A 17909-nucleotide genomic window follows, 5' to 3' on the forward strand; every position below is an offset into this window, starting at 1 on the left:
CCTGTGGTAGTGATATTGGAATAAGGAATGATTCCCTTTTCAAAAAGGCTTTAAACTATTTATACAATAAGAATTCAACATTTTAAACAAACCTGAGTCAATAGTCTGATCTGATTTACAGTTAAATATTGACAGAATGTGTGGCCTGTATTTGATGTTGTACCAATTATCTCACTTCACATTTCCTCTTTTTGTAAATGGAAAACAAAACAAGGAAGCGGAGACGTATTCTCAAATCTTTATTTCTTCAGTGTTCTGCAAATATACAGTTGATATTTAACACATTTTAAAACAGGTTTAGCAGCTTCAAAGTGACGTCTGGATGAATTTAAACACACTGTCACCTTAATTCTTTCTAGAAACTGGAGGGAACCTCACAAGTTGCATTGAAATGTTTCCTTTCAAATTGAATCATTTAATTTCTGATCAAACATCCTTCAGGCATCTGGTAGAAAAACTCCAGATCAGCTTTTACACACTTGACTCAGGATCAACTGACATGTACAAGTAAAAATCCATCTTTAATAAATTCATTCATTCTCAAATAAGAGCACAGTCCGTCTCCCACATTTAAAAACATCTCATTTCAGGATTAAAAGATTTGTTTAAATGAGTGCAACGATGCTGGTGGGCAGAACTTCTGAATCATTAGAACCCACATGTTACAGTGCAGTTTGTAGCCATAAACAAGTCAAAGTAAAATCGAGTTTTAAAAAAGGTCCTGTAAGTCCTAACATGAAGTATGATCCGTTTACAGTGCAAATACAACAGTGACTTTTTTAGAATTGCATGCAGACCTATCCATTTAGTGAAATGACGTTTGAAACTGGCTTATCCCTGCAGAGTAACATGGCAAAACAGATTTTACACGTATTAGCCGTAACTAAAAAACAAATCTGTATTTATATGAAAAATCCTTGATCTGGTGAAATCATTGCATCAGTTATTTATAGATTTGATTGACATCAAACACACAACACTGTCTTAATCCAAAAAAAAAAAGCTTAAGTATCTAAAAGGAACCTGATTTAATTTGATCATCGTTTTTTTTTTTTAAAATGGCATCCAGCAGAAAACCTCCCATTGCTGAGAATCTAGTAGCATGAAATTAAAGCCTAAGATTGTTGTGAACAAGCATCTGCCTGCAGGTTTGTTTCACTGAGAAATCTGGGTCAGTTAAAATGCACTCAACAGCAGAAACTGCAGTGAAGCTATACAAAAACTAAACTAACACTCACATCCCTGACCTAAAAATGTCCAAGGTAACAGCTTTAAGCCTTTTGAGGAAAATGAATACACTGTTGCAGGAGTTGTGTATCCTTAAATTAAAAAAAATTAAATCCTTAAAGTGATAATGATTATTTTTAAAAACAACCTTAAGTGAGAAAAATGGCAAAAGAGGCAAGGGTCCAAAGTGATAGGCGTAGTTTCCCTCAGTTACACCCTGCAGTCTTTGGCATCAGGCACCTGGTCAAGAGTCAGGATGTGAGTCCAGTACCTGCTCTCATGAACTGCACGTGTTCACTCAGCCAGCAGGGCAGCCAGCAGTGCAGGGTAGTTTGGCGTCCCCCAGCCTGTAACGGGGTCCCACGACGGAGCAGCACAGAAACCTTGCCCCTGAACCTGCTCATCCAGGCAGCCCAGGTGACAGCCTTCAGTCACCTGGAGATAAGACAGCACAACACGTAGAGACCAAACCATGAGCACAAAATGTGCCACAAAAAAGGTTTTCATCTTTTAAACAAAATGCGTCAAATGTCCGTATTTGTGCAAGTCTTCTGAAAGCTTACGGATTTGGATGAAACAGACGAAAAGGAGCATTACCACCAGAGATTGTGTGGGGCAGTGTAGCCAGTAATTCAAGTGAGACGACTGTACGACACGAGGAAGGAATTTCAACAATGGCTTAACATTTAAGGAGCTCAGGGAGACAGTCGCTTTTTCCTCTTTCCTCTTTCCGAGGAACATTATCACAACCTCCTCTATGGTCAACATGCTTGTTGTTGTCAGAATGTCTCGACTCTGCCAACATAAAGAACGCACGGAAGTATGTCGGCAGTTACGTCATTTGAAACGGACGCATCTCTTTGTACACAGAGGCAGCAGAAAATGAGCCTTAAGTCCCACTGTAGTGACATTTTCTGTAGCCATGTTAATGCAAAACATTACTGTCTTCCTGTTTTTCATGTAAAATGTGACTTTATATATACACTTTACTACAGTAATAACTTACATCGAAAAGGGCCTGTCCCTTGAGCTTGTAGAGGCGAGGGTTGAGGAAGCCCAGGGCAGGCAGGCCCTTCAGCAGGCGCTGATCATTGATGAGAGACAGCACACCTCCGACCACCGGAGTCGACGCCTGGAGGAGCGATCAACACATGAAGAGACGCGATCAAGTTATGGACACAGCATAGTTACGGCTGTACACATTGAATCTCTCACATTGTCAATTCTCTGTTCTGGAACAGTGTGGTGTGTTCTTACCGAGGTGCCAGACACCCAGGGGACAGGCACTCTGTTGCTGACCACCCAGTAATTATCAGACAGGGCGGCCATGTCTGGATAGGCCCTGCCGCTGGTGTTGTAGTATGACCGAGGGGGAAGGGTTGCTGCTACAGTCTTCAGGTACCCCTCCACTGCACTGACCTGTGGGAACACAAATACACAACATAAACAACACGGCCTGTAAGAGCATAGCATTAAGAGAGCTAATGATCCATTACCTGGTAGTCGGGCATCTTGAAGACGTTGCTGAAGCCTCCTCCACTGATGTAATCGGTGACCTCATATGTGAGCTTGAATGGGTTCTTGAATGAGGTTCCTCCCACTGTAGTAACATACGGGCTGAGAACAACAAACAGATTAGGAAGCATTAGATGTTTGGTGCATTTTAGAAACATTTTCGAGGCAAAATTTTTGTCCAGTTTTTTATTTTCTCAAACTTCATATTATATGTATTTGTAGATTCTGATATGAATAATAAAAAGAAAGTAGAGCAGGTCCAGTTCTAGTAGATGATTTACCTTGAAGCTGGGAAACTGGGCCTGAAGGAGTTTTGTTCTTTACCCAAATGTTTACAGCCAGCACCACTGTCACCTGAACATGACACAAGAGCACAGAAATGAGTGATGCAACATTCATCTAATTAGGGCCCTCCCACCTCTGGTGGGAGGACAGACGGACAGACTTTTAAAAAAAATTTTGTCTGTCTGTATTTTATATTTTTTTGGTCTGTCCATTGCATGTGTTTTGCAGTGTGCAAAACACATGCAACGCGGAGCCGTGTGCCCGGTCGCTCTCTCCACCAACCGCAACAGGTCCCGAGTTGCGTGTGCTCGAGCCCGTTCAGTGCTACAACGTAGCCCTAGTTGAGTTTGATTACCATTGTGTGTTATGGAAATAGGTAACACAACGCCATCATGGGAGTGAGATGATAAGATAGCAATATAATGGCAAAGCCACAGAAAGGAGACACGTCCCTTTTGTAACATCAGCTGCCTTTGCAGCTTAACGTCCTCATATTGTGGTCTAGTACCAGTGTGGTCTACTACCAGTGAAAAGTTCGTAACTGATCTCACTATACGGATGAAAACAAAACTAGACAGTCTACAGTCTAGTAATGAAGCTACATTTAAATTCACTAGATCTGGATTTTTATTGGATTTATTTTTATCATAAATATCAGTCTCCAAAATATGCCTGAATTTTTTCATTAAAATCTATGAAAATCTGTCATTGTTAAAGAAAGTGATAAAAAAAGTTTCCTGGATCTGCCCCAACATTTGAATGGGTTCTTCCCCGACCTAAACCACATCCTTCCACCAGGTTTCATGGTAATCCCTCAAGTTGTTTTTGTGTAAATTTGCTTACAAACAAATCAACAAACAAATGCACAGGGGTGCAAACATATCTCCTTGTTGAAGGTAACCAGAAACAACAGCCACTGTAAGATGAGTGACAATATGACACATAATTAGAGTTTTACTCGTTAAAAACTAAAAGTGGTGAACCTGTAGACAAATGAAGGCTTTGTTCTTGCCCCCCCCTACGAATCACTGACCTGAAGCAAAGAGCAGAGAGATCCCCCTGACACCAGCCTTCATGAACTCTGTGTTGATGCGCGTCATGTAGGCAGTAGACAGGCTGTCTTCATCATCACCATAGCTGATCGTGTGAACCCAGGGCAGGTCAGACATGTTGCTGAGCAGGACCATCCACTGTAGGAACGGCTCCTGAGTCTCATGACGGCCTGAGGGAGGAAGATGAAATGTTGATATTTCACTTCCATTACAATTATTCGCTATGAATATGGGACGAGACGCACACGCAGCCTCTCCTACACACCTGGGTTGGTGAAGACCCACGTGGAGATGTTCGCCCCCGTGCTCATGATGTACTCCACATCCAGACTGGCCTCTATGCCGGCCTTGCCTCCTCCCTGGGTGCCGACAACTCGATCCACCTGAGACAGATGCTGGAAGCTTCCTCCAAACATGCTCATGAACTCAGCCAGGTCTGCAGGGTGATAATACTGCTCCAAGAACTAACAGAGAGAAACATAAATACCAAAGTTGATGCGAGCTTTATATGTCTGAACCAATTCTTGCACATTTTACACTCGAGAGGAGGATGAGCAGGACTTACCTGAGCTACAGCCTGGCTGTTGTTCTGGCTTGTTCCCACATCAGCTGCTGTGAGGTTATAGCGAGCTCTCAAGATGGCAGGAGTCACTCCCAGGTGGACCCCTCCCATAGGCCGCTGTTTACTGAGGTCCTGTCCTTTGGGAGGGAGGCGATGAAGCCCTCCAACTGTGGAAAGGAAAAGAAGTCAGTCCACCCAGTGATGTTTTCCCTTAATAATCACATATCCTGATCCAAATATACAAAGATTGTAGATGACAGAAACATTTTACAGCTAAAGAAATGATCCTCACCAAAGTCAAGGTGCTGGTGAATATCATTGTGAACAGAGTACGGAGCCGACGACCTCACAAGGGATTGTCCTTCTCTGACGTAACGATGGAACCCGCTTCCTGGAAGCAACGTCTCTGCAACTCTGAATATACAAACCACACATACACCATATCACATATCCACTCCTGCAACATGAACATATCTGTGCGCTTAAGAAACTCATCGGCACATAAAAAAACTGATATGACTCCAAAGCTGCTTTCAGACATGCACTGAACTCCAGACATTCTCCTGAAGTTTTCTGGAGGCGCTGTATGTGATAATGCAAGTGTCATTTGTTCTATACATTTTCCAGAACTTTTCCTGCCCACCTCCAGGTGAAATATCAGTAAAATGTCCAAGTGAGCCCATGTGAGAATACACCACACAGAAAGTAGATGTCAGATTGGAAAGACAACGAGATTTAAGAGCTTTTGGTGAATTAGGCCAGACGCCGGTGTCAATGTGTTGTAACGAAAACATGTGATTTCGGCAGCGGAATTTATACGTCATGTCCTGCCTCCTCTACCCAGACGCCACCCCTTGTCTGTAAATCTCCAGGAAAACGCTGGAGATTGTCCTGTCTATAATATTCTCCTGCTGCGTTCTTCATATGTGAAAGGCAAGCTCCAGAAAATGTCCAGACCTCATTGTGCAAACATTCTCTTCAGTTCATGTCTGAAAATGCCTTTGGTTTAGGGTAAGAATTGCAGAAGTCTGCAGCTCAAACTTTTTTTGATTTCAACCATGAAACCACAGAAAGAGGAAGAGGAGACGAACACGGCCTCTGCATGATTCACACACACAGGGTGCAGAAGCAGAAAAGGTGCCTTTTTGTCTTGTAACTGTGTCAAGAGCAAGTGAAACATATTGCTAGGTAAGCAGAAAAAAATATGCTTACTCTGCAGTCATCGTGCACTGCAAAAAATCCTGAGTGCTAACGGTCAGGCAGCTTGTAATCCCATGACTCTGCAGCCAGTGACGCACCACCTTGTGGGTCAGTTCAGAAGGACGCACAAGGGAGGAGACTTCCTCCAGGGTGAGATGTTTACCTGTGGAGTCCAGAGCAGAAACTGTCACTCTGTGTGAAGTACAAAAAGAAGATCACATTCATGGGATTTGCTGCATATTATGAAAAACAGACATAGCATTACTGACCATACTGAGCAGAGTCAGGGTCGGACACCAGTCGGAGTTTTTCCTCCAGCAGATGAACGTTCTGCTGCTTCAGGGCAAAGGTCAGCTCCAGCTGCTCTGCAGGATCGACCCGACCGACATGACTCCAGTCCTCGGGAATCCTGAAGAAAGAGGAAAAACATTGAACAATGATCTTTCACTCGGAGCGGCGTCCATGTTTCTCAACAGTGTCACAACAATTCTTTGTCTCCTGATTAGATTCAGCAGCTGAGCAACCTGTTGAACTTAGAGCAGACCACCACTTTGTGGAGATTCTACAGTAAAATGAGGCTTCATGCAGAATTCTCAACCATTAACTGGATCATATAGCTTTAGTTCACACGTTTGCTATTCGCCAACACACAAGTTTTTCTTATTTTATCCAACAGGTTTATAATCCTTCAGTTAATGATATTTACTATTTTTTTTATTTTGTCTGACATTTAGGTGGCTGTGGCTCATGAGGTAGAGAGGGTCTGTCTACTAACCGGAAGGTTGTCAGTTCAATCCCCTTCCCCTTGGACAAGATAAGCAGTGTATGTGATGTGTGACAGAGAAAGCTCTGCACGTTTCATGCACTGTATGAATGGTTGAATGGCACTAATGCACTGTAAAGCACTTTGAGTTGTCATCAAGATAAGAAAAGCACCATTTAAATACAGAACATATCCCATTCATGTAATCTCCTTCATATTGACCTATATTGAACCTTTGTGCGTATCTAGAGTGTCTATAAACAAAGAAGGTTTATGGATACAAATCACGACATGACACAGACAAAAGGAAGTTGTTTGCTCACAGGACATCTTGGTCATATTCCAGATATCCACACCAGACCAGTGAGATGAACAACCAGGGGATGGACAGGGTCAAACTGCTGGACGGAAAAACAACATGTTTGTGTTAGAAACCGGTTCATAAGCCGGAAATAGTAAAAACAAAACCTAATTTCAGTGAGTTATAGGGAAACCAAAGGTCTGAGTGAGAGTTAGCAGTTCAAATTAAACGTATTGTTACCACTATACACACACATAGAGACAAAGGTTTTCTCACTCTAACAACAGATAGTCTGTGTTGTTGACAGCAGCTTTAAGGTTGTGTGAACACTGTAACCTGCCATGTTAGCATCAGCAGCTAGTTCTGATCTAGGTCCTCACAAACCGCTGAAACAACATAACGGAAGCTACGTTAAAAGAGTACAACGCTTCCTGGCTTCCTTTGTTTCCCGAGTGTGTCCAGAGGAAACGATAAGAACAAATAAATCGTGATTAAAACCAACACTCACAGCGCGTTCATCGTGTCCTCTGCTGCCACTGAGCTCAGCTGCTGTGCCTCTGGGGAGGAGGTCGCAGCGGTCATGTGACACGTGCTCACGTGATCTCTGTTTTTGAACACGACCCAAATAGAACTTTATGTGCACAACACATCTTAATCTCTATCTATAAAAATATACACGTTTTTATACAAAGTGAAAACATAAAATATACCATCTATACATTTGACATCTACAAACTTAAAAAACATCTATGAATAAAAAAGATAAATATTATTACATCTGAAAATAGAACTATAAACAGTCTAATCGTAGCCAGATGCGCGCTCCCTCCCTGCCGCTGCGGGGCGCTCTACCTGCTGCAATGGCGCGCCAGTCGTTCGGCGACGTCAGGCGTCTCGTATTTAAGGAGGCGGCCGTGTTTGGCTCGCTCTCCTTCCGTTTCCGCTCCTCTCCGGTGGGTCTTGGATAGCGTGGAAGAGCTACTTCTGTATCCGCGGCGGAGTTTGGCGTGTTTGTGCAACAGCCAGCGCCTCCGCCGGGGGACCTTCGGGGTGCAGTGGCGGGTCTGCTTTGTAAGTAACGTTGTCTGCCGTCTCTTGCTTATGTTACCCCAGCTGACTGTTTATGTCATGCTACGGCTGGGGGGGACTCCCACCCTCCGGGTTGCTGTGACTGTGCCTTGGCTTGCAGGGTGGTGCGTATGGCCCCATTATTCACCAAATTCTGTTATGTTGTCATATTAATTATAAAATTTGTTTATTTCGCCTTCCTAGAGGCCCTGCTCCTTCGTCGGCCGTCATTGGCCACCACGCTGCTGTTTTGGCATTTTACTGGAAATTGCACTGTCCTAAACACACATTTATGAACTGTTGCGGCTGATAAGAGCTCCACAGTTAAAGACTACCTGGCTCAGGACCAAGGAAGTGTCGTTCTTAAAAAGTACTGTTTCATGCACTGTGGCTCTCCACAGTGCATGAAACCGTGTTTATGCAGTGTTTATATTGGTTGGTGTTTTGTTGTTTTGTTGTTTCAATTCGGACATGTTTTAATTATCCTTTTATTGTTGGTCAGGTGCTGTGGGCCTGAGGCGGCGACCCAATTCCTGGTGGCGGGTGTTTCTTCACAACCCGTTTTGTTGGTTTGCTGTGTCACGGGTGGCGAGTTTATTAATCCTTCCCCTTTTTCTTTGGTTGTCGTCATCGTGGTAAGTCCCAGCCCTGTCCCTGGTTGCTCATGTCAAAAGTGTTTTATTTCTTATGTTAAATTGTTATTCTGTTTGTTTGTCATTGTGTTTGTTTGTATTTATTTCTGTTATATTAAAGTTCTTGTTAGTACAACACGTCTCCTGCCCCGTGATTCAAACGTAACCTGTGCTGTTGCACTCACCATATTTTAGTATTTCCTGGAGGTGGAACTCCCCAGGTGGCGTTGTGGCAACCTTTCCCTATCCCCGCTTTCCCACCATGCTACATTCTGTTACCTAATACTATCTTGCTCAGGTCAAACTCAATTCACTTGATACAACAATAAACCTTACATTTTAAATCTTAATGCAGTTTACTTTTCTTTCTGGAAAGAAATTCAAGATTTTCTTGCAGTGAGTTTTAAGATCCACATAACTGTTGTGTTCATTCTTTGACGTCTATAGTTTGTGATATAAATTTGGAATCTAAGCCCAACTCTACCGAAACATGTCCAACAATAAATGATCCTTGTTCAATCAAGTACAAATCTAATTTGTGAATCTTTGAGAGAGATATCCTCTAAACCAGGGGTCTTCAACGAGTTTCAGGCCAAGGACCCCCAAACTGATGGAGAGATGGATCAGGGACCCCTTACTATATATAGTATAAAATTGTGTTTTTATATTAAACTGGGCCTAGTGCCATGTATAAACATAGCTACCCTGTTATTGTGCATTCAATACTAAGCTATTCAAATAATACACAGGTTCATGTATTCATGTTTTTATTTCAAACGTGCAAGGTATAGGAGCTGCAGTGTGTGCATTGCTGACAGATAACGTCTTCTGCAGCCATTCATCCGTTCGCTACAATATGTTGGATTCATGTTAATGTGTATTTAAAGACATTTCAATTTGTGGGGAAAAAATTGGTTGGAAAAATAAATTAAACTAGGGCTAACTAGCACTAACGGGCCCGAGCACAGGCATTTTCAAGCCTGTTGCGGTTAGTGGAGAGAGCGATCAATGACCAAGCGCACGTCTCCGCGTTGCAATGCGTTTTGCGCACTGCAGCAAGGACAAACTCTTCACTTCCTGCGTCCGTCACGCGATGTCAATCCTTGCCTGCTAATTGCTCATTACAGTCCACGCTATCAATTGCACATCACACTGAACATTTTATGTAAATCGAATGATAGTTGTAAAACAAAGCTTACTTCCTGTTGCCAGTAGGTGGTGCCATCACTATTATTACCTACAGACTATATCTGTTCAAGTAGGGGCTCTGATGTAGCGTGAGCAATTTTGTGTCAATTGGACAATGTTATAACAACTTAATTACCACACTGATCAGTAGGTGGCGCTATGACCCTGAACTAATATTAATATATGGAGCTGTTCAGGTTAGGATTGTGATCATAGGTCAGTAGTTTGGAGCCGGTTGGATACTGCAGGGTGGATTTACAAAGTACTTCCTGTTTCATGGCGAATCAGCCTTTTTTTAACACTTTGCTTTTCTGATGTTAAATCTGATATTCTGGTGTTACTGTTCAGATGTTTAAGTTTGATTATTAACAAATTATTTTTTTAAATAAGTTTTTGTTGGTATATTAACTTTTTAATTTCCTTTAGAGTCCTCTGGAAACCCACAGTCAGCAGTGATGTTTGTTTCAGAACTGTGCTGTTATTTATTTGTTTATGACACTGAGGAAATATTGACACATAGAGCTGTTCAGGCTTGGACTCTGATCATGAGACAGAAGTTTGGTAGTGATAGGACAATGCACACTGGAGTTATGACATCATCTCCTTTGGCGAAGGATGAACCTTCGCTGCACCTCAATGTTTACACGGTTTGAGGAAATGTCACAATTCTGACCATGGTCCAGTGACTTGACTGAGCTGTATATTGTAAAGCAGCCAGGAGCAGTTCATCAAAGTATAAAACATGTCACTTCCTGTTTTCACCAGGGGGTGCTGTGATTTGAAGTCATAATTTCTGTATAGATGTCATCAGGCCGGGACTCTTGTCTTACATGTCTAGTTTGGACTCGATTGGACCACGTATGTCCAAGATGTAGAACCTCGTGTTTGGATGGCGTGTCATCAAACTTTGACGCCACGCCACGGTCACACCGTGACGAAAAATCGATCTTTGAGGTAGTTTTCATCTCCATCTTGTTGTGATGACACGCATCTCCATATGAAGTTGATCTGATGAAAGCCCTGGGACAAGTACATCAAAGTAAAAATGTGGAAAATGGCCACTAAAGTCAAAATGGCGGGCTTCCTGTTGCTTTTTTCCAATTGCACCTCCGACCTTTTTTGTTTGTCTGGTCATGATACACCTGGGCTATGATTTTTGTGAAGATCGGTGAAAGCTAACTGAAGGGCTTTTCCTTAGATGGCGCTGTTGAGCCATTTTTCCACACCCATTTCAAATTACTCCAGAATACAATTACTTTTTGGGGTTTTGAATTCCCTGCAAACTTTGGTAACAATTTGAGCATGTCTAGGCCCTGAAAAAGCCCCAAAAGGGAAATACAAATCCTTAGAAATACAATAGGGCCTCCCACCGGAGGTGCTCGGGCCCTAATAAAAAATTGTCTAATCAACCCAAAATTCCGCGACCCCCCTGCAGTACCTCCGCGGACCCCCGCAACAACCATGGTAGAAGATGCAGGAAAGACCCTGCTCATCCTCCCGGCATCATGACAGATGGGTTCAACAAATCTCTAAGACCACTGCACACGTTTTTATCATCACAACTATCTGTATTAGGCATCTGGCAGCAGCAAGTTCTATATGTTGTCCAGAGATTTGGGCTAAAGTGTGAATCCTCTAACTGCAGTAACACAGCTCTGGGAGCATTAAGACAAATGGATCATCCAGAGGTTACAAAGTGATGGAGAAACGAGAGAAGAAAAATACACATGTTGCACAAATGTTTATTCAGTCATATTTCAGATTTTTTGTGAAATACAACAAATTCTTCAGTTATTTAAAAGTCTTTCATATTTTAACAGTAATCCATGTTTTTGTTTGAGGTCACAAGCTGAAAAGGTTGTGAACCACTTACAAACTATTGTTTTCTTCTCAATGTGTAATATACACAAATAAACCATAAGCTAAAAATTAAAGAATGTTTATTAAAGGGATAATTACAAACTGACTGTTGGTGCTCAGACGTTAAACAACATATTTACAGTGTAAAGAGTTTCCATGTTTAAAGAGAAACATTAATCCCGCCACTTGTTTCATGTGAAAGACAGAAGAGCGAAACTGGAACTGTTTTTATTGTTCACATTTGATCCACTGGTCAGATTTTTTATGATGCATCAGTTCCGACTCCGATCAGTTGCTGTCTGAGAAATAAAAGTCCTCTTCCTCACCGCTGTCAGAAGGACCCACGTTGTTTCCTGGAAACATCTCCCAAACGACAAAGGTGTCATTTTCTGGTGAAAAAAGAAAAGGAAGAAATTATTTTAAGCAACAAGACTTGTGTTTCCATAGAGAAGTAAATGCTTTCAATTAAAGCCTCTGGAATGTGTTCTAATTTCTGAAAATGGTGATAAGATAGATACAAGTTAAAAACCTCGACCGGTCAAAATCCATACAAGAGCTACAAACAGGTATTTGCTGAAGGGCCATTGCTTTTGAATTGTAATATGTTTCTATTATTTTGGCCTCCCGTCAGTGTAAGGTATATGGATTCAATTTCTAACATTTCCATAGCACCAGTGTAAACTCATGAAACTTACCCGTGTTACCACATCGTCTCATTGTTCGTTTCGTTGATGCTGTGGGTGTGAAATTCTGAAAGAGACACAACAAAGAATGAATGTTTTCCAATACAACACAATAAACCACGTGTTTCCAGAGAAGAATCTCAGACGTGGACCTGTGTGAATCAGTGAAGTAATAACCTTTGAAGATTGAGCCTGTTTGCAGACATTGAACTGATTTTTCTTCATCCTCTTCTGGAGCTGATAAACGTATTTGTCGTCATTGTCCCTTCAAAATCAAGAATATTACAAGTTTAGTTATATTGATCAACTTTTACAAACTACTAGCATGCCGTAGTCAGATTATTCACTTGTCTGGAGAGCCCATCATGCCAGGTGTGATGTGCAGACACTGAGGGGTTTTCACTTCAGGGTAAACCCTTGACATGGGGGTCAGGGGCTCCAAATCCGACATTGTGAACTCGTGGTCCTCACTCTGACACATAGAGGGGATCTGTGCACAGAGACGGACACATGAGAACAAGAAGTCCTACATTCTGTACAGTGTCATTAATCATGAGATGGAGACTCCCTCCTGGCATCACGTGAAGAGACGAACCTCAAAGCGTTTGTTCTGCATGTATGTGGAGCTGAAAACGTCCTCTACGTCCTCTCTGGGCATGGCCTCCAGGAACTGACGCACCTGCTGCTTTCTCCTTAAGGTTCCAACTCGAGCAGAAATTATGGGACAGTCTGTAACTGGACGCAGAAGAATGGCTTGTTAAAAGTCTACATGTCCTCACAAAAACATTCAGATAATTTTTATTTCAGGTTTAATATATAAAAGTTAAGATTAGTTGTAACTTCATTCCTTCTCACTACATAGTTATTTTTCTCAGGCTTCTGTTTTAATCATTGGTTATTTGTTTCAGGAAATAAACTGACAGAACACAACATTTGACAACATCATCAACTTCAGTGAACTGATGGCAAAAAATAAAACAAACCAAAACAACTTTCTGATATTTTACAAAACAAAAAATATTTTTAAAAACCCACAAATCAACTTTGTGACATTTTGTGGAACCAAAAAATGAATTGATTAATTGAGACAATAAAAAATTAATTGATGAATGAAATAAATATTATAAAACTTTATATAATACAAATTATAAATATAATTTAAAAACTTATATATACACATTATATATATTCATACTCAGTTTATAGGAGACAGATACATTAAAGTATGAACTTGTTCAATATAATGCTGTATTGAATAACTACTACTGTTACTGCTAATTTGTCTCCTTTACCAACAAAAGGCCGCACAACATAAACCCCAAACAGGGACATTTCTCTACCTGGATCTTTTGGCGCTTCCACTTTTCCCTTCCTGGGTTTCTTGTCTTTCTTGGCGGGCGTCTGTGATGTTCCCTGGGACGTGTGCTGGCTGTGACACTCCTCTGCAGAACGTGCTCCTACCATCTTTGCCACCTTTGCCCAGTAACCGGACATGTGCTTAGGATAGTAGGACACGGCCCTGGGGGGAAAAAAAATGCATACAAATACATGAGATTATGATTCAGATATGTGTTTCACTAATGCTGCACAGAGGAAAAAAAATACATACTCTTGCAGCTTCATGAGCTCTGCCTCAGTCCACTCATCTTCATTTTGCTCTGGTGGAGGAACGACTGTGCTGCCTTTGTTCCTCTTGTGCGTCCTGCTGGAATGCGTCGGCTTGGGCATCGGCTTTGTGGGTGGTGAGATTTTGGTGCATTTGCTCTGTTTAGGTTTTGTTTGTGCTGTTTTGGAATTTTTTGTTGCAGTTCCTCTCTTCCTCCATTCCTCTCCGCTCTCCTCAGAAGACTCTGAAGACTGAAGCGACTGAGACCCTCGGCTTGGCTGCGACTTGTTGCGACCTTTACTTCCACTCTTCACGTACACTCCTTTCCCCTCCTTCTTTCTCTTAGTAGAAAAGTCGTCACCCGATAACTGTGGCTGGGATGTTTCTTCATGAACAGTGGGAGATTCGGGGGATGATGCAAGAGTCCGTTTGCGCCTCCTCTCTGACGGCCTGCTGGTCTCACGTGTCTGTTTTTCGGCCTCTGTGTTGCAGCCTTTTCAGGCTTGTTTTGCTTTTGAGGGACAGTATCCACGTACACCGGTTTGTCCGTGGGTGGACTCCTGCTTTGAGACCTTGTTCTGCCAGTCCACCCCTCAGGATTGCTTCTTGCCTCCACAGAAGGTTCAGCTGGATTACTGGGTTTCTTGGCTCGTTTGCTTTTGCGGAGCGGAGCCTTGACCTTCCTCGCTGGTGCCGGTGCCTCTTCGTCGCAGGATGTTTCACTTTGATTTTTATCACCTGGAACACACAGACAACAGCTTGTTTGCCTGCAACTCATAAGTTATCTCACATTGCTACAGCCACATCATATCACTTATCTTTACCTTCAGTGCAGGGCAGGAACACACGGGCAGGCGTCTGTGACTTCCTCGCAGAAACTGTTGTAGTGACCTCCTGTGAGATACAGGAATTAAACATTGTCACCATAACAACTGGTCCTTACCAATAAAAAAAAATACATGCTGGATTATCATGTAACCCATGTGGGCTCAACTTGAGGTGCTTACAGGGAGGCAGATGGAGGTATCATAACATTCATGAATGGTAACATTCATGTGTGCATCCAGAATGACTCTTCCTCCTCTCCAATACTCCAGAGGTGACCTTATCACCCGACCACTTTGAGATGTTCTGGTAGAAGAGGAAGAGGAGATGGCAGGAGGACAGGATTCAGCTGGAAAACAGGGGAAAATAGAAAAATTACTTTAACATGTCTGACCGGATTAAAACTGGGGAAAATAAGAGTTATTTTACAAATCCCTCTGCCCAGTGAATGACTGAAGACTTGTGGATACGAGGACCTGTTGCTCTTGTTTACTGGGCTGTTAGCTCAAGTGTTTCTCTTGTACTCACGCGTCTGGAAATTCTTTTGTCTGTTCCGCTTCGCAGACTGATTGAAGGATGCCGTGGATTTTGTATTGGCTATGATGGATTTCCCTTCACTGGTCCTCTCCGCTTCTCTGCAAAACAAAATTTCAAAATGTCATTTAATCCTAAAGGATTATTTTACTCAGCAGAAATAAAACCATCATGGTATACCGGTTGTCTTGGAATGAAATAGGTTTTCTTACTCAGACTTCTCATAAAGCGATTTCCAGTTTGGAGGGAAACCACTAACAAACTTCTTCATAAACCATTTGGGAAACCCTGCAGCCAAAAAGTGAAAGATAAAAGAAAAATAATATGAAGCAAACATCAATGCAATACTTTAAATAAAAGCTGCATAGATATATACGCAGGTTTCATGCTTAATGTATGTTTCACTTCTTTCTCCCACAGTGAAAATGACTTACCCGAGTTGACAGTGAAGTTCATCTTGCCAACCAAAACGTAAACCCTACCAGAGACAGTCTTCACCACAGAATTAGAAACCCTGTCGACAATGATGTTACTGTTCCATGGCACGTTGTCCTTGCTGTGCGGGAAAGAAAAACAAGATGAACCATAAAAGCTATTTAAGAAATAGTTAATTGTAATGTCTCATGATGTAAACACTTACGTGTGGATTCCATCAAGAAACAGGCCCTTTTGACTATTCCTCAAGAACCATTTCTTAAGATAAATGACACTCTCCTGCAAAAGAGGAAAACACAAGCCTCATCAGCAGAGTAAAAACTTCTCGAGAGAAGACACACTTCAGTTTATTTCCATTGCACACGTCATCTAACAATAAAATCTAAAAGGTGCCTGCATACACAAAAGTGTAGAGTCATCAGATTTTTCATGTTCTACAACATAAGACTGTGTTCAAACCTACGTTAGGATTGTTTGCATCTGTAGACAAGTCTCTACTCACATTTGGGAATTGTGTGCGCTGGGGCCATTTGTTGCACTTGAATACAGCCTGGTTTTTCTTAGGGATGAAGATCTTTGGCGAATTAAGTACGAGTGGGTCTTCAAGCAAAACCGGCTGTGGCGTAGCGGCAGGGATCGGGACATCCTCCGTGGGATCTGATTGGCTGTCAGCTGACTCATCTCTGGAGCAGCTGTCAGGAACTGTACTTTCTGGAACCCTTGTGAAGCCAGTGTCCTCAATTTCATCCATATTGTGAGATGCGTGGAGAGGAGAGTCTCCGGCCTGATAGAAATTAGTACCTATAGAAAAAAAAGAAACAAATATATAAATATAAACAAAGCTATGTGAAGAACTATGACTAACATACGTAAAAAGAAACATTATGCTTTTATTACCTCCACCAAGGAGGTTGTGTTTTCGTCTGTTCGTTAACAAGATTACACAAAAACGTGATTTTATATTGGTTTCATAAGGGGAATGTTGGGCCTTGGTGGAGGAATGCACTCAACTGAGTGTCATTCGCGTTTATAATACACTCACTGAAGAGTTCCCTGGTGCTGCTGCTGACTTTATGAACCTTCCGATGCTCCCTTTTGTTTTCCCTCTCCTTCATGTAGGCAAACAGCTTGGCCGGTGACATCGGAGGATATTTTTCCATCATAACAACACAGGCACCTGATCAATGGAGCAAAACCATAAGAGACATCATTCATTGTTCTTCCCTTAACAATTGACACAAGAAAAAGCAGCATCGATATCTCACGTTTCATGGCCATGGATCTCGGCGTTGGGAACAAGGGGGCACGAGTCCCCTGGTTCACCTCAGCAGGGAAACCTCTGACATCCCCCTCATCCTCCCTGCGAGTGTCTGTCTGACTCCTTACAGCAGCACCGACCTCCTTTCTGCTGCTGACCTTGTTGAACTCCTGCTGCTCCCACTTTCTCTTCCTGAGCCTCTTCCCCTGGGGGGATAACATTTTGGCAGGGGACATGAAACTGCGGCGGGGGTCCTCCTCATACACACCCCTCACACAGCGGTCCTCTACAGGCTGAGTCTTTGCTGGAGTCCTGCTGGACACCGTGAAACCGTCTGAGATCTGAGGTGGGTCTCTGGGACCCCGGGTCAGGGAGTGAGACACCGCTGTGGACTCCAGGAAACCTCTCTTTGTCGGCGTGTGTTCGTTTCTAAACATAAAGGCGTGTCCCGTTTCGGCCACAGGAGGGATTCCGTCGTTTGAAAACGAGTAGCCAAAGTTTTTCTGAGGAGTGGAAATGGGCGACAGGGTCAGAGCTTGGACTTCACTGCGGTAGAAGCCATGAGTGTGGTTCTCCTTGAGCTCCTCGGCCAGGCGGAAGTTCTCCTCTCGGCTGAACTCTCCTCCATGTTTCTCTCTGACGTTACACGGAGGCTCCGTCGCGTACATCGCTTCTCTCTGAACTTTAGATTTTAGTTTGGCAAAAACTTTGGCGGGAGATTCAAACCGCGGCGTTTTGTGTTGTAGTAAATGATGAAATGAAGCCATTGCGTCCGACAACGAGTTTACAGATTTGTACACATCCGGCACGTATGCTAACTGCTAACTGCTAGCTGCTAGCTACTAGCCCCCGAGATTTCAAATTTCCTCTCCACTGCCGCTTTTGGCTAAGATCCTGTGACGCACGTCATTTCCG

The 17909-nt window shown here is 42.7% G+C and overlaps 2 protein-coding genes and 1 long non-coding RNA gene across 4 annotated transcripts; 1 reads left to right on the top strand and 2 right to left on the bottom strand.

Annotated features, from left to right (window-relative positions):
* Positions 1 to 226: 226 nt before the first annotated feature.
* Positions 227 to 7502, bottom strand: tpp1 (tripeptidyl peptidase I). Of its 2 annotated transcripts, none has more exons than XM_035167892.2 (13): positions 7414 to 7502; positions 6928 to 7002; positions 6111 to 6250; positions 5854 to 6004; positions 4934 to 5055; positions 4645 to 4808; positions 4345 to 4543; positions 4061 to 4249; positions 3024 to 3096; positions 2724 to 2844; positions 2485 to 2646; positions 2234 to 2359; positions 227 to 1662 (listed from the first exon to the last, which is right to left on the bottom strand). In XM_035167892.2, exons 1-13 carry the CDS (start codon positions 7485 to 7487, stop codon positions 1522 to 1524), a joined length of 1737 nt encoding a protein of 578 aa, XP_035023783.2. In that variant the 5' UTR covers positions 7488 to 7502; the 3' UTR covers positions 227 to 1521. The 2 variants fall into 2 exon arrangements, with proteins under 2 accessions (XP_035023783.2, XP_035023782.2); XM_035167891.2 differs by having other exon boundaries at positions 6928 to 7005.
* A 289-nt stretch (positions 7503 to 7791) lies between these two features.
* On the top strand, positions 7792 to 9238 carry LOC118116310. Its single transcript, XR_007033004.1, has 3 exons — positions 7792 to 7976; positions 8476 to 8608; positions 9197 to 9238. It is a non-coding gene; the product is annotated as an uncharacterized LOC118116310 (long non-coding RNA).
* A 2281-nt stretch (positions 9239 to 11519) lies between these two features.
* On the bottom strand, positions 11520 to 17909 carry LOC118116304 (mis18-binding protein 1). Its single transcript, XM_035167883.2, is given in 17 exon segments — positions 11520 to 12042; positions 12349 to 12403; positions 12514 to 12601; positions 12684 to 12826; positions 12932 to 13071; positions 13677 to 13855; positions 13946 to 14399; positions 14402 to 14680; positions 14767 to 14836; positions 14950 to 15116; positions 15296 to 15402; positions 15514 to 15589; positions 15736 to 15857; positions 15942 to 16015; positions 16239 to 16537; positions 16779 to 16913; positions 17002 to 17909. Coding segments are annotated over 17 exon segments (3249 nt in total). The 5' UTR covers positions 17762 to 17909; the 3' UTR covers positions 11520 to 11941.

The sequence above is a fragment of the Hippoglossus stenolepis genome, chromosome 10 (genome assembly GCF_022539355.2).
Source record: "Hippoglossus stenolepis isolate QCI-W04-F060 chromosome 10, HSTE1.2, whole genome shotgun sequence".
NCBI lineage: Eukaryota > Metazoa > Chordata > Actinopteri > Pleuronectiformes > Pleuronectidae > Hippoglossus > Hippoglossus stenolepis.